The sequence below is a fragment of the Giraffa tippelskirchi genome, chromosome 12, assembly GCF_054371585.1.
Source record: "Giraffa tippelskirchi isolate mGirTip1 chromosome 12, T2T-mGirTip1v1.2.pri, whole genome shotgun sequence".
In the NCBI taxonomy this organism is placed as follows: Eukaryota; Metazoa; Chordata; class Mammalia; order Artiodactyla; family Giraffidae; genus Giraffa; species Giraffa tippelskirchi.
In genome coordinates, this window is record NC_137286.1 from 92,735,978 (window position 1) to 92,750,231 (window position 14,254).

Below are 14,254 nucleotides of genomic sequence, written 5' to 3' on the forward strand. Positions count from 1 at the left end.
GTCAGACACTAATGAGCGACTTAGCACGTGTGCACTGCTCTGGTGATAAGCATGTCCAGCCTGCCCCTCCCACGGCACCCAGGCCTGAAGCTTTGTGTGGTTCTTTCAGATGCCCTCCTCCTTAGCTCTGCCTCTCCAAACTCCACTCTGCTTCTCACACCCAGTTTGGGCCCCATCTCTCTTCTTCCAGAAAATTCCTCCACCTGCTCATCCCACTCACGTTTACTCCCATGCACTCACAGGGCTTAACCAGATTCAGTCTTATTCCATCACTGCTTCACACGTGTGTGTCTTATCTTTCCAACTATTTATCAGTAGAAGTGTCTACACTAGAAAGAGTACAGGTTTTAGAATTAGTTACGTATTTGTGTGTTGTGTGTGTTAGTCACTCAGTTGTAACCCCAGTCCAGGCAACCCCATGGACTGTAGCCCATCAGGCTCCTCTGTCCATGGGATTCTCCAGGCAAGAATACTGGAGTGGATTGCCATTTCCTCCTCCAGAGGATCTTCCCGACCCAGGAATCAAATCCACATTTCCTGTGTCTCCTTAATTGGCAGGTGGATTCTTTACCACTGAGCTACCTGGGATTCCGATGTAGCTAAGTTCAGTAAATGCTCGTTGTTTTTCCCACCTTACAGGCATGAACTCACTTCCTGTATCTAATCCAGTTCTGGAACAAAGTACCTGCTTGGTCAGTACTTAGTGACTGACTCACAGGGAACACGATCAACCACATTTAATAACAGGCACTCTGCACTGAGACTCTCAGCCCATCACCTTGTGTAGCCTCAAGTAAACCATAATAAAGTGGGGCTTCCATTACATCTGACAGTTTTCCTATTTAAAAAAAAAGTTTGCATGATAAAGTTTATCTTTTTGATGAGAAGATCATTACTCCCGTGGGCCACAATTAATCAGCCTGTGCTCTAGAGTCTGGGAACTGCAACTACTAAGTCCACACACACAGTTACCGAAGCCCACATGCCCTGGAGCCTGAGCTCTGCAGAGAAGCCAGAGCACTGTAATGAAGAGGAGCCCCGCTCACCAAAACTAGGAAAAATCCACACAGCAACGAAGACTCAACATGGTCAAAAATAGTTAAATAACTAAAATTATTTTTTAAAAAAATCATTACTGTTAATATCTGCTCAGTTTAGTTAGCTCTGAATTAATAGAGCAACATTTTATTTTTTTAAAACATTTTTTTTTTGATATGGGCCATTTTTAAAGTCTTTATTGAATTTGTTACAATATTGTTTCTGTTTTGTGCTTTGGTTTTTTGGCCATGAGGCATGTGGGATCTAAGTTCCCCGACCAGGGATCGAACCCACACCCCCTGCATTGGAAGGAGAAATCTTAACCATTGGACCACCAGGGCAGTCCCTCAACATTTCCTTTAGAAGAATGAATTTACCTACCTCCAGTTCACACCCTATCTTCTTTCTAATTTTCTTCATGTCATGGTGATACTGTTGGCGTATTTCCTCTAACTGCTTCCAATATTCCTGGAAAGCAATCCCAGTTCTGAAATGTTAAATGTTTGTGAACAACTTGACAGAATACTCTCTAGACAGCCTATGCTTTTCTTTTTATTTTATTTTTTATTTTTGCCCATACCTCGCGGCACGTGGGATCTTAGTTCCCCGACCAGGGATCGAACCCACACCCCCTGCATTGGAAGCATGGAGTGTTAACCACTGGACAGCCAGGGAAATCCCCAAGACAGCCCATGATTTTAGAAATGCGTGATATATAGTAAGGGAAAAGTCGGTGCTCCCAAAAATGATAATCTGCCTTATACTTTGCCTGTGGTACTTCCACCAGTGAGGATAAGGTCTCTTGGAACAATCTCTTTTGTATATATAACCCCAAATGTGTTACCGACATACAATTACTCTACATATAATCCTGTGATAGGCTGAGTTTTGTCCCCCCAAACAGATACGTTGGAATCCTAAGCCCCAGGACCTCAGAATGTGATGATATTTGGAGACAGTGTCATTGCAGAGGTGAATAGTTAAGCTAAGATGTGGTCACAACTGGGGCAGAGTGGGTCCCTAATGCATACAGCTGCTGTCCTGTTAAGAAGATGGCCAGGGACTTCTCTGGCAGGCTAGTGGTTAACACTGTGCACTTCTAATGCCAAGGACTCGGGTTTGATCCCTGGCCAGGGAACTAAGGGTCCTATGCCATATGGTGTGGCCAAAAAATAATAATAAATAATAATATTTTTTTTTAAAGAAGCAGACTCTTTTTTAAAAAAAGAAGGTGAATACGGTCACACGAGGAGGCTGCCACGTCCAGTGGCAGAGACTGGAGTTGTGGCACTGCAAGTGAGGATATCTGAGCGTCACGGACCAGCTACAAGAAGCCAGCCAAAGGCAAAGAAGGACTCCCCTCCAGAGTTCAGAGGGAGCGTGGCGCTCCTGACACCGTGACTTTGGACTTCAAGCCTCCAGAACTGTGAGATAGTAAATTTCTGTTGCTTCAAACTGCCCAGCAGGTTGTAAGGCAGCCCGAGGGGACTAATACAAATTTCAAAAATGTTCAGGATGGACAGTTACTTGATCAATCCAAGGTAAAATGCCTTGTGAACTCAGCTACACTGCATTCTCTGAGAAGGTGAAATATGTGTCTCCGTCTCCCCTGAGCCCCCAGTGCGGCGCATCACACCGTGTGTCCATCAAGTGTTTGTGTAGTGAGCTCTCGCGGGTGCACCACAGATGCTAAGATCAATAATACCCTGCGTGTGCGCCTGCTAAGATGCTTCAGTCGTGCGACCCTATGGCCTGTAGCCCACCAGGCTCCTCTGTCCACGGGATTTTCCAAGCAAGAATACTAATACTGGAGTGGGTTGCTGTGCCCTCCTCAAAGCAACATGGTATTACAACACAAAAGACAATGAGAGAAACACAGCGGTAGCCCTGGGAGGCAGACAGTTTCTAACCTGTTCCTTCATTTCATTTCTCCTGAACCGCAGCCCCCAGAATCTAGGTTCTTCCCCATGGCTTCTTAGCTTCTGTCTCTGGTAGTCATTTGGCTCAGCAGAAGATGGACGAAGACCCTATTATTAGAATAAAGTAGTTTATAAAGTGTATTTGCATTCTGTAAACATCTTATGACTTGACCTGCACCTCATCCTTTAAGCAATAGTTATATTATCAATCTCACTAGTTGATAATAATTATATTGAGGTTTTTTTTATAGTGAGCAGAATTTTCTTAGATTAAGCAAAAAACTTTTAAAAAAGTAAATGAATAAAACCATTGGTATTGTTTATTCCAAGCAATCAATATTTTATGTGACCATGTAAGACACCTAGATTCGTTTTCTGAACTGGGAAACTGTAACTGTGGAATCAAATATCTGTAAAAGTTCAGCAACCCTTGGAGCCTGGGATTAGGTAGGGGAAGAGAACTAAAGCTTTTGAGCAGCTCAAAATAAGAGCAATACAAATAGGATGTATATCCAATTTCACTCAGCCCCAGAATTTTGACACTATATTAAGGGTAAAATTATATTAAGGGTAAAGTTAACTTTCATTTCAAATAAAATATGATAATTCCTTTTTAAAAATGTGTAGAATTCTAATAAACTAGAATCAAAGAAAAGCAGCACTGAAGGGGATCTTGAAGCCCATCTACAGCTTTTATAGAGAAAGATACTAAAGTTCAGAGAGGCTGCATGTCCTGCCTAATGTCACACAGCAAGTGATGGAGCCAGGGAAGGGACTAGGCTTCTCAGACCCTAACTGAGGCCTATTCCCAATATTCTTCTTTAGCTGTTAAAAACTAGTCTTAATATTCTATGTGGAATGAACTTTGACTTAAGGAACCATGAATATTTGTGAACAGAGAAAGTGTTAGAAAGTTTCTGATGGCCTCATATTTGGTTTTTACTCACCAATTGCTTTTCCACTTTCAGCTTATATTGTTGAGCTTCACATTTTCTCTGAAGGTATTCAGCAAGCCTTAGAAAAGAGAAACATTCAGCTTGAGTAGAAATTTTAATTTGTTATAGGCAGCAATTTGACAAGCAGATTTTCAGCTTCATAATGAGATTCACAAATCACCTGTGACATTCTGAGTTCAAAGTGAAAAGTGAAAGTTGTTCAGTCCTGTCTGACCCTTTGCAATCCCATGGACTATACAGCCATGGGATTCTCCAGGCCAGAATACTGGAGTGGGTAGCCGTTCCCTTCTCCAGGGGATCTTCCCAACCCAGGGATCTAACCCAGGTGTCCCGCATTAACAGAAAGAAGAAAGCAACATGAAAAATTCAAGAGTATGAATCTGTGCCCACAGTCAAATGGCAACATGAATAAGATTAGTTACATCAAACTTGAGATGAAAAAGTGTCAAGGGAATGGTAAATTATGTATTTTAAATGAAGAGACTGGAGATCCTTCCTGGATGTTTTAGGAGAATTTGGACGGACTTCAAAATAAATGCTGATATAGCAAGATATATCCAGAGGACGAAAGTTTAAGTTAGACTCTGACGTTACCATTGACCTGGAGGTGGACTGTGGCTTTCTTCCTGACCATAACTCTCCTCAACTCTGCTATCTTCTTGAGGAACATGGTGGTAATTTGGTCCGTGTGCTCTCTTCCTCAACAAGTCAAGTTTAGCATAAAAATGATCATAATGTCCACACACTGCAGCAAGCTTGGGCCTTTCTACCATTTTCACCTGAGGGATTAAAATGAAGAGAGATTTTTTTCTTTAAATACAGGATTAAAATCTATAATAACTGACTGCTTGATTATGACCATAGCTAAGACAAGGTATAGAAGTTATCTTGTTGTTCTTGCTCTAGACTCGCTTTTCAGTAATCTTACAATCCCCACATCCTAGAACTGAAAAATGTTCCTAGGATTTTTCCTAGAAGCCAAAGTCCTGCGGCACCATAGTTAATAATTTTGCTCAGGTGTGAATATGAGTCATGTATACTTCATGGCTAGTGTATCAAAAATACTTAGCAAGTATCTATCCAACCCAAGATATGAAACTAAACTATATTATTATTTTCTATTTTTCATAAACTTATTTGTTGCTGTTCATATACACAGGAAGATCCCCTGGAGGAGGAAATGGCAACCCACTCCAGTATTCTTGCCTGGAGAATCCCATGGATGGAGGAGCCTGGTGGGCTACAGTCTGTGGGGTTGCAAAGAGTTGGACACGACTGAGCACACACACAATATATATGTTAGATTAAATATGAAATTATAGATATTTGACCATCTTTACTTACAAAAATGGCACATTCACGTAATACTATTCAAATATTAAAGCAAATGTGTAAAATCTGGCTTATCAGTCTAAATACAAACTAAACATTTATTTTAATTTTAAAGCGTCCATTCGTTTTCTTAGTTTTACAATGTTTACCTATGTACAACCCAAAAGAAGGTACTACTAATCAGTTGAAAAATGGCTAGAAATACAGAAAAGTATTGGAAAGAAAACACAGCTTCTTTAGAATTTTCTCTAAAATCCCAAATGGTAATAACAACATCCAAGATGGTTCCTGTGGAGACCTCCCATTTCAGTGCATTAGCAGAAGCTTTCAGAGGATTAAAGAACCAGCAATATGTTCTCCTAATATCATCCATCCACAAATCTTTTAGATGCTTTTTCTGTTTGTTTTTTTTTTTGCCTCCTGCAGATTCGCTACAGAATATTCTAAATTACAACATACTTTCAAAATTCTTTAATAAAGTTAAGCCACATTCTATCAAATAAAGGGCAATAATTTAACTAATAGTTTCAAAAATCTATCTGTACACCAACATATTTGCTAAAATGTCTAGATAACAAGTAAACACTTAGGAAATGTACTTCAAATGGTCCTGTAATTATACCATGAGTCTTCTTTAAGAATATAATTCTTCAGTTAAAATACAACAGCCATTTTTATGTGCCAGAAGCATTTCACTAGCAAAAACTAAAAGATTCAACAGTCTGATGAAATGGATTCAAATAACTGGCATAAAGAAACTCAGGAAAAAAATCAATGATTTTATAATAAAAATTCCTCAATTACATATAACATCAGAATCAGGAGTATGAATGCAGAAAGTTTTCTGCTGCTATTCTACTCACTTGACCTATATAGAAAAACCTTATTTATTTAAAGAAATTAAAAGGAATTGAATTACAAAAAAACTAATATACACAATACCTATAAGAAAATACAGCATTGTTAAAAACATATATAACAACTAGAAGTTGTCCCATGAAGTACCACTTTAACATTAATTACAGAATTTTCTTATAAGTACTAAACTAGTGAACCCCCACATCATGACCTCATACCTCGTGAACATGTGCATGTAGTTCTGTAGAACAGACCATCTGCTAAAACAAGAGGAATGGTTTAGCACCACTTACAGATATGGGTGTCTGGGCTGCAGCTGGTGGCCTCCTTTCATTTCTATACAATACGTCCTTCCTCTTATTTGGCACTGTTATCCTTGATCTTGGTAGGGACTTTCCCTGGAATCTCACTTTCTGTATTTTAGAATCTTATTTAACCAAAAGAAAACAACTTCACTTAAAAAATTTTTTAGACTTGTGAGAGTATAAGCATACGGAGCATTTCATAACACACTAAGTTCACTTTAACCAGAAACATTTATACTCACAAAGAGAAGGGCTGATGGACAATGACTACACATTTTCTTTGGATGGAGGAAATCATTCTCGCCAGGGTTCCTTTACATAGTTCTCTCTCTCTCTCTCTTTAGTCGCTCAGTCGTGTCCGACTCTTGCGATCCCATGGACTGTACCCCGCCAGGCCCCTCTGCCCAGGGGATTCTCCAGGCAAGAATACTGGAGTGGGTTGCCATTTCCTTCTCCATACATAGTTCTAGTAATATTTAATTATTTAATCGTCTACTATTTAGGAATTTAGGAGTTAATATTAACATTTACAGAAACAATATGTATAACATAATGGCATGTTTAGTAGTTCAACTATTAACTAAATTAATTACAAGTAGCCATCAGAGCTTGGGTTATCAGGCCGCAGCGTTCAGGTCCAATTGTTGTTTGAAATGGATGAGTGGGTCTTCTAACATGTTTGTGTTTAGCACCTTTACCCGTGTGTTCCTGTTTTCCCATTTGTCCTATATTAGAAATGCAGACAATACACTTTCTCTCATGCTCTACTTATCTGCTTTCTACACATTCTCAATCTAGACCAATACATAATGATGTCAAATCAAATTAAACATAGCAGAATTATCCATTCACTTTCCCTTTATAACTTTCCTAACTTATAATAATTTCTCCATCACAGTGGGCAATATTTCCCTCTCACTGGTTCCTCCTCATCCTTGAAACTGAGATATTTGGTTATGGCTAAAAATCCTGCCATTAAATTGAATGACTTAAATTGAAGAAAGTAGGGAAAACCACTACACCATTCAGGTATGACCTAAATCAAATCCCTTACGATTTTACAGTGGAAGTGACAAATAGATTCAAGGGATTAGACCTGATAGAGTGCCTGAAGAACTATGGACGGAGGTTCGTGACATTGTATAGGAGGCAGTGATCAAGATCATCCTCAAGAAAAAGAAATGCAAAAAGGCAAAATGGTTCTCTGAGGAGCCTTACAAACAGCTGAGAAAAGAAGAGAAGGAAAAGGCAAAGGAGAAAAGGAAAGATGCACGCATCTGAATGCCGAGTTCCAAAGAATAGCAAGGAGAGATAAGAAAGCCTTCCTCAGTGATCAATGCAAAATAGAGGAAAACAATAGAATGGGAAAGACTAGAGATCTCTTCAAGAAAATTAGAGATACCAAAGGAACATTTCATGCAAAGATGAGCACAATAAAGGACAGAAATGGTATGGACCTAACAGAAGCAAAAGGTATTAAGAAGAGGTGGCAAGAATACACAGAAGAACTATACAAAAAAGATCTTCACGACCCAGATAATCACAATGGTGTGATCATTCACCTAGAGCCAGATATCCTGGAATGTGAAGTCAAGCAGGCCTCAGGAAGCATCACTATGAACAAAGCTAGTAGTGGTGATGGAATTCCAGTTGAGCTATTTCAAATCCTAAAAGATGATGCTGTGAAAGTGCTGCACTCAATCTGCCAGCAAATTTGGAAAACCAGCAGTGGCCACAGGACTAGAAAAGTTTTCATTCCAATCCCAAAGAAAGGCAATGCCAAAGAATGTTCAAACTACCACACAATTGCATTCATCTCACACACTAGCAAAGTAATGCTCAAAATTCTCCAAGCCAGGCTTCAACAGTACATGAACCGAGAACTTCCAGATGTTCAAGGTGGATTTAGAAAAGGCAGAGGAACCAGAGATCAAATTGCCAACATCCGCTGGATCATCGAAAGAGCAAGAGATTTCCAGAAAAACATCTACTTCTGCTTTATTGGCTATACCAAAGCCTTTGACTGTGTGGATCACAACAAACTGTGGAAAATTCTTCAAGAGATGGGAATACCAGACCACCTGACCTGCCTCCTGAGAAACCTGTATGCAGGTCAGGAAGCAACAGTTAGAACTGGACATGGAACAACAGACTGGTTCCAAATAGGAAAAGGAGTACGTCAAGGCTGTATATTGTCACTCTGCTTATTTAACTTATAAGCAGAGTACATCATGAGAAACTCTAGGCTGGAGGAAGCACAAGCTGGAATCAAGATTGCCGGGAGAAATATCAATAACCTCAGATATGCAGATGACACCACCCTTATGGCAGAAAGTGAAGAAGAACTAAAGAGCCTCTTGATGAAAGTGAAAGATGAAAGTTGGCTTAAAGCTCAACATTCAGAAAACTAAGGTCATGGCATCTGGTCCCATCACTTCATGGCAAATAGATGGAGAAACAGTAGAAACAGTGACAGACTTTATTTTTGGGGGGCTCCAAAATCACTGCAAATGGTGGCTGCAGCCATGAAATTAAAAGACGCTTACTCCTTGGAAGAAAAATTATGACCAACCTAGACAGCAGAGACATTACTTTGCCAACAAAGGTCTGTCTAGTCAAAGCTATGGCTTTTCTAGTAATTATGTATGGATGTGAGAGTTGGACTATAAAGAAAGCTGAATGCCAAAGAATTGATGCTTTTGAACTGTGGTGTTGGAGAAGACTCTTGAGAGTCCCTTGGACTGCAAGGAGATTCAACCAGTCCATCCTAAAGGAAATCAGTCCTGAATATTCATTGGAAGGACTGACGCTGAAACTGAAAATCTAATACTTTGGCCACCTGATGCAAAGAACTGACTCATTGGAAAAGACCCTGATGCTGGGAAAGACTGAAGGCAGGAGGAGAAGGGGATGACAGAGGATGATATGGTTGGATGGCATCACCGACTCTATGGACATGAGTTTGAGTCCAGGAGTTGGTGATGGACAGGGAGGCCTGGCGTGCTGCAGCCCATGGACTTGCAGAGTCGGACATGACTGAGCAACTGAACTGAACGGAACTGAAAAATCCTGCTGTTCTTATTTCACAATACTAATTGAATTAGTATTTTTTCTCTTTAATGTCTGTCTCTCTTACACATACACACAAACACACATACAGTATTTCACCAGCTGATTCCTGACACTCACTAAAGCAGCTCCCCTATTTCTCATTACCATACGGTATCACCTGCTTTCTTTGGGGATCACATAGTAACAATTCTCCTATTGTTACCAATTAGGTCCAAGATCCTAACTTCAGCTCAAACCAGCCTCTGCAAGAGAACTCTTAATCTCTAGTCCATGCTCACTAGTTCAAAAACATAAGCTTCATCTCATGATTCCATGTCTGTCTGTGACCCTTCTCTGACTCTACGCCTTCCCTACACAACAGTTAAGCTTGGGTCCTACCTCTTTGAGCATCTCTTTATCAGCAAATCCACTGCTTCACCAAGTTTTCCTGACTGATGAGAAGAGAGAAGATGAATCCTCCAGGCCATGAATGAGCTAGATGTACAGGCACACCCACAGGTCACCACTCAACAAAAATTTTCCTCCTGTTTATAGTGCTCATGCATGCTAAGTCACTGCAGTCATGTCTGACTCTGCAACCCTATGAACTGTAGCCTGCCAGGCTCCTCTGTCCATGGGATTCTCCAGGCAAGGATACTGGAGTGGGTTGCCCTGCCCTCCTCCAAGGGATCTCCCTGACCCAGAGATCGAAACTTCATAGGCTGATTTGGGCAGATTTTCCAGTTGAAGCTAGCACGAGTCCTCGTAAAGGTAGACTAGAATTGTCTGAGTTTAACATAAAGATGTGTTGTAGGTCTCAGGCACTGAGATTACTAAGAAATCATGCTATTGCTATAATAAATTCATCTCATGTCTCCTGCATCGACAGATGGGTTCTTCACCACTAGCACCACCTGGGAAGTCCTGCTTATAGTGCTCATATTTTTTAAAGGTCCACATTCAATAAATCTGGAGGAATTTCTCTGGTAATGTTGTCAACCATATACTATAAATCACTGCGTGAGACACACATAATAAATATCTTTTGATTGCACAGTTAAGTCCTTCTTACCGGGGGCCACCTTCCCAGCAGCTTGAGAAGCAGATGGTCTTGCTTTATGTAAGAGTGGGTGACTGAATTCTTTGTGAATGACCTAAAATATAACAGTGTATCAGGACTCACTAGCCAAAAATCTCTGTCAAAATCCAAACAGAATTACCTCCAAACTCACCTCGGGAGTCAAGTATTTGGCAATAAGATTCTCTAAAAAGGGCCTTTTCAAAATGGAATTGATGGATGGCCGATCTCGGGGAGATACTTCAAAGAGCTGGGATATTAAGAACTGTAGGTCACGGGAAAACCTTGGCGATATAGGAGGAACATGAGCTTGACAAATCTTCAGAACCAGCTGCTGTAAGTTGCTACCCTCAAACTGAAAGGACAAGGAATGGTGATACTAAATCAGAGAAAAATTCAATGCGAATATTTAAAGGAATACAAAGAGGGACTTCCCTGGTGGTCCAACGGTTAAGAACCTGTCCTGCAATGCAGAGGACATGGGTTTGCTCCCTGGCCGGGGAACTAAGATTCCACATGCCACGGAGGGACTAAGCCTGCGTGGGGCAACTACTGAGCCCTCCTGCCACAACTAGAGAGTCTGTGCAATTAAAGACCCTGCAAGCCACACTTAAGAGTTGACATAGTCAAATAAGTAAATAAACATTAAAAATAAACACATTAAAAAAAAGAGGAGGGAGTGAAGTGAAAGTCGCTCAGTCTGCGTCCAACTCTCCACAACCCCATGGACTATAGCCCGCCAGGCTCCTCTGTCCATGGAACTCTCCAGGCAAGAATATTGGAGTGGGTAGCCTTTCCCGTCTCCAGGGGATCTTCCTGACCCAGGGATTGAACCCAGGGCTCCTGCATTGCAGGTGGATTCTTTACCAGCTGAGCCACAAGGGAAGCCCAAGAATACTGGAGTGGGTAGCCTATTCCTTCTCCAGAAGATCTTTCTGACCCAGGAATCGAACTGGGGTCTCCTGCGCTGCAGGTGAATTTTTTTACCAGCTGAGCTATAAGACAAGGTATTTAAATTTTTTTTAATTTTTAAAAAGTAAGATAACTTCAAGAAACAAAACAATGTTAAAAGCTTTCATTAAGAGTACCATGGTCCACCCTGAATTGTTTCCATCAACATGTAGGCAGTTAGTCAATGAGACATCATATTACTTAAAACAAGGGGCTTTTTAGTTTCTTTATTATCAAAATGTTTACTCGTTCCCCCAAAACTAGAAGGTATAGGAAATTATAAACAGGGAAAATACATACAATTCCACCACCGAGAGATATATTTTCTTCTAGTCATTTACCGAGTTGAGATCGTACGATATGAAATTTTATATCATGTTTTTTTAAATGACAGAGGAGCCTGGTGGGCTACAGTCCATGGGGTCACAAAGAGTCGGACATGACTGAGTGACTAACACTTTTTTCATGCTCTGTATACTATTCTCCAACTTGGATTTTGTACTTAATAATATAGCTTGGATATCATCCCCTGTTGGTATATATGGAGCTATCATTCTTGTTAATATCTTATTCATATAAATTTTAACAATCTAATAAAGCCAAACAACCTTTTTCTTTCAGAGGTTATTTTTATTTATATATTTTTCAATAATTCAAGATAATCTGATGATTAATATACTTACAGGATGTCTAAGTGTGCAGAGCTCATATAAGACACAGCCAAGAGACCAAATATCCCTGGGAAAGATAAGAATTTATATGCCAAGAAATTACGATAATTCTCAATTTAAACCTTTATCCTTACAGTCAATTATATTTGTGTATCTTTACAGTTTTATATAGGGTGACCAGTTTTCACAAATGCTTTCAGCACATTATCAATTCTTACTCTTGCTAAGACTAGAGAAAAAATTGTAGCTTGTCAGAGTCCCAACAGAGAAAAGGTACACAAGCTTTGCTACAATCTGATGGCTCGACACTTACTTTAACTTCATGTGATGAGCTCAAAGAAAATGTGGGCGCATATGGAATTTTGAGCAATTTGGAGGAAAGAGGAAGAACTCAAATGTGGATTACCTGATTCAACAGGTAACATTTGGTTGATTTAGAAAGGAACATTCTACTCAAGACTATAGACAGAACCAAAGTTAGATTAAGTGATAAACAGAGTATCTGGTACTCAGTGAACTTAAAATGTGCTAAAACTGAGTCTGTGCAGGTGTCTAATAAATGACCTTTGACCTCAGAGGGCCAAAAACAACCCCCTCAGATCATGCTAAACATTTCCATTTTTGAACATGCATCCTATGAAGATGCATGAAACTCAGCTATGTCTGCACAGAACACCAGTTTACCTCACCTCCACCCCCCTTTCCCCATGCCTAAGACCATCCTGCATTGCAGACGTATTCTTCACCACTGAGCCACCAGGGAAGACTGCCTAAGATTATGCTGCTTCTTCATCCCATAAATATCTCAAATCCCTCGCCTTCAGGGAGGCAGATCTGAGACTTGTTCTCCAGTCTCATTTGGCTGCCTTGTGTATAAATCCTTTCTTCCTTTGCTGCAAACCTCAGTGTCTCAGCATTTGGCTTGCTGTGCATTACATGAATGAATGCAGTTTAGTAACAATTATTGCTAGGATCTTCCAATTATCCAAAGCATCAAATCAACATATTTAAATGTTGATTCAGATTCTCAAAAAGCAGTGCAAGGCAACAAAACAATGCTGCTGAGCCAGGGGTCTCTCCCTGCAGCATTGAGCGCATTGCTCTCGAAAGCCTGCCCTTACACCCTGGCTACACTAGCTGCGTTCCTGCTCAGCTTGAGCCCAAACCCCTTCTCTAGGTCAGAGGATATCTCCTCAAAACGCCCATTCTTCTACTATGTGGAGAAATGTTCACCACTCTTCTTTAGGGCTTTGCTTTCCATTTTTCTCTTTCAGAGTCAGACAAATATCACTTGGGTCTTTTTCTAAACAAATAAGACAATGAATTCCACAAAGGAACTTGGTCTTCCTGCAAAGCCAACTAGTTCAACTGGAAGACAGCTTTGAAAAGTGAAATCTTTTCCTTCTCCTTCCATGGAAGTGAAAACTATCTTGGTTTTATCTTTCATCATTGTGTATATTAATATATGGCTGCCTATGGAGCTAGTGGTAAAGAACCCGCCCACGAATGTGAGAGATGTGAGAGATGAGGGTTCAATCCCTGGGTCAGGAAGATTTCCCTGGAGGAGAGAATGGCAACCCACTCCAGCGTTCTTGCCTGGAGAATTTCACGGACAGAGGAGCCTGGCAGGCTACAGTCCATGGGGTCGCAAAGAGTCGGACATGACTGAGTGACAAACACTTTCACAAACTATATTAATATTACTCCTAAACAGTAGGCTCTAGTACCACAAATGTCAAAGCTTGTTGATTTTTAAAGCTGGAAGATTCCTTAACAATCACCTAGCCAACACCCCCTTTGTTGAAGATAGGGGAACTGAGACCCGCAGAGATCGACTGACTTGGTCAAGTCGCTGACCGATTCAAGGTTAGGATTTCTGGCTCCTAACCCAGTGCTCTGTCACCAGACCTCACCGCCTTCCACCTGACCCATCTACAACACTTTCCTGCAATAGGCTAAACAGTGCTTAGAAAGCATGAGAATCAAATACAAAGATGGACATCACAGTAACTGGGATTTTCAATGTTATCCTTTCTATCACTTCTATCATCAAATGAAGAGACATATCTCTTTTCTAAATAAATTTGAAAGCTTT

The 14,254-nt window shown here is 40.5% G+C and overlaps 1 protein-coding gene across 10 annotated transcripts in view; it reads right to left on the reverse strand.

Annotated features, from left to right (window-relative positions):
- NEK5 (NIMA related kinase 5) overlaps positions 1-14,254 on the reverse strand; it is a 61,315-nt gene that overhangs the window by 21,822 nt on the left and 25,239 nt on the right. For all 10 annotated transcript variants that reach the window (XM_081547645.1, XM_081547641.1, XM_081547644.1 and 7 more), the window contains exons 8-15: positions 12,172-12,226; positions 10,692-10,892; positions 10,532-10,613; positions 6,397-6,530; positions 4,508-4,692; positions 3,905-3,971; positions 2,949-3,065; positions 1,420-1,506 (exon numbers count right to left, since the gene is read on the reverse strand). In XM_081547645.1, coding sequence (XP_081403771.1) covers positions 1,420-1,506; positions 2,949-3,065; positions 3,905-3,971; positions 4,508-4,692; positions 6,397-6,530; positions 10,532-10,613; positions 10,692-10,892; positions 12,172-12,226 — 928 coding nt within the window. The remainder of the gene's footprint in view (positions 1-1,419; positions 1,507-2,948; positions 3,066-3,904; positions 3,972-4,507; positions 4,693-6,396; positions 6,531-10,531; positions 10,614-10,691; positions 10,893-12,171; positions 12,227-14,254) is intronic.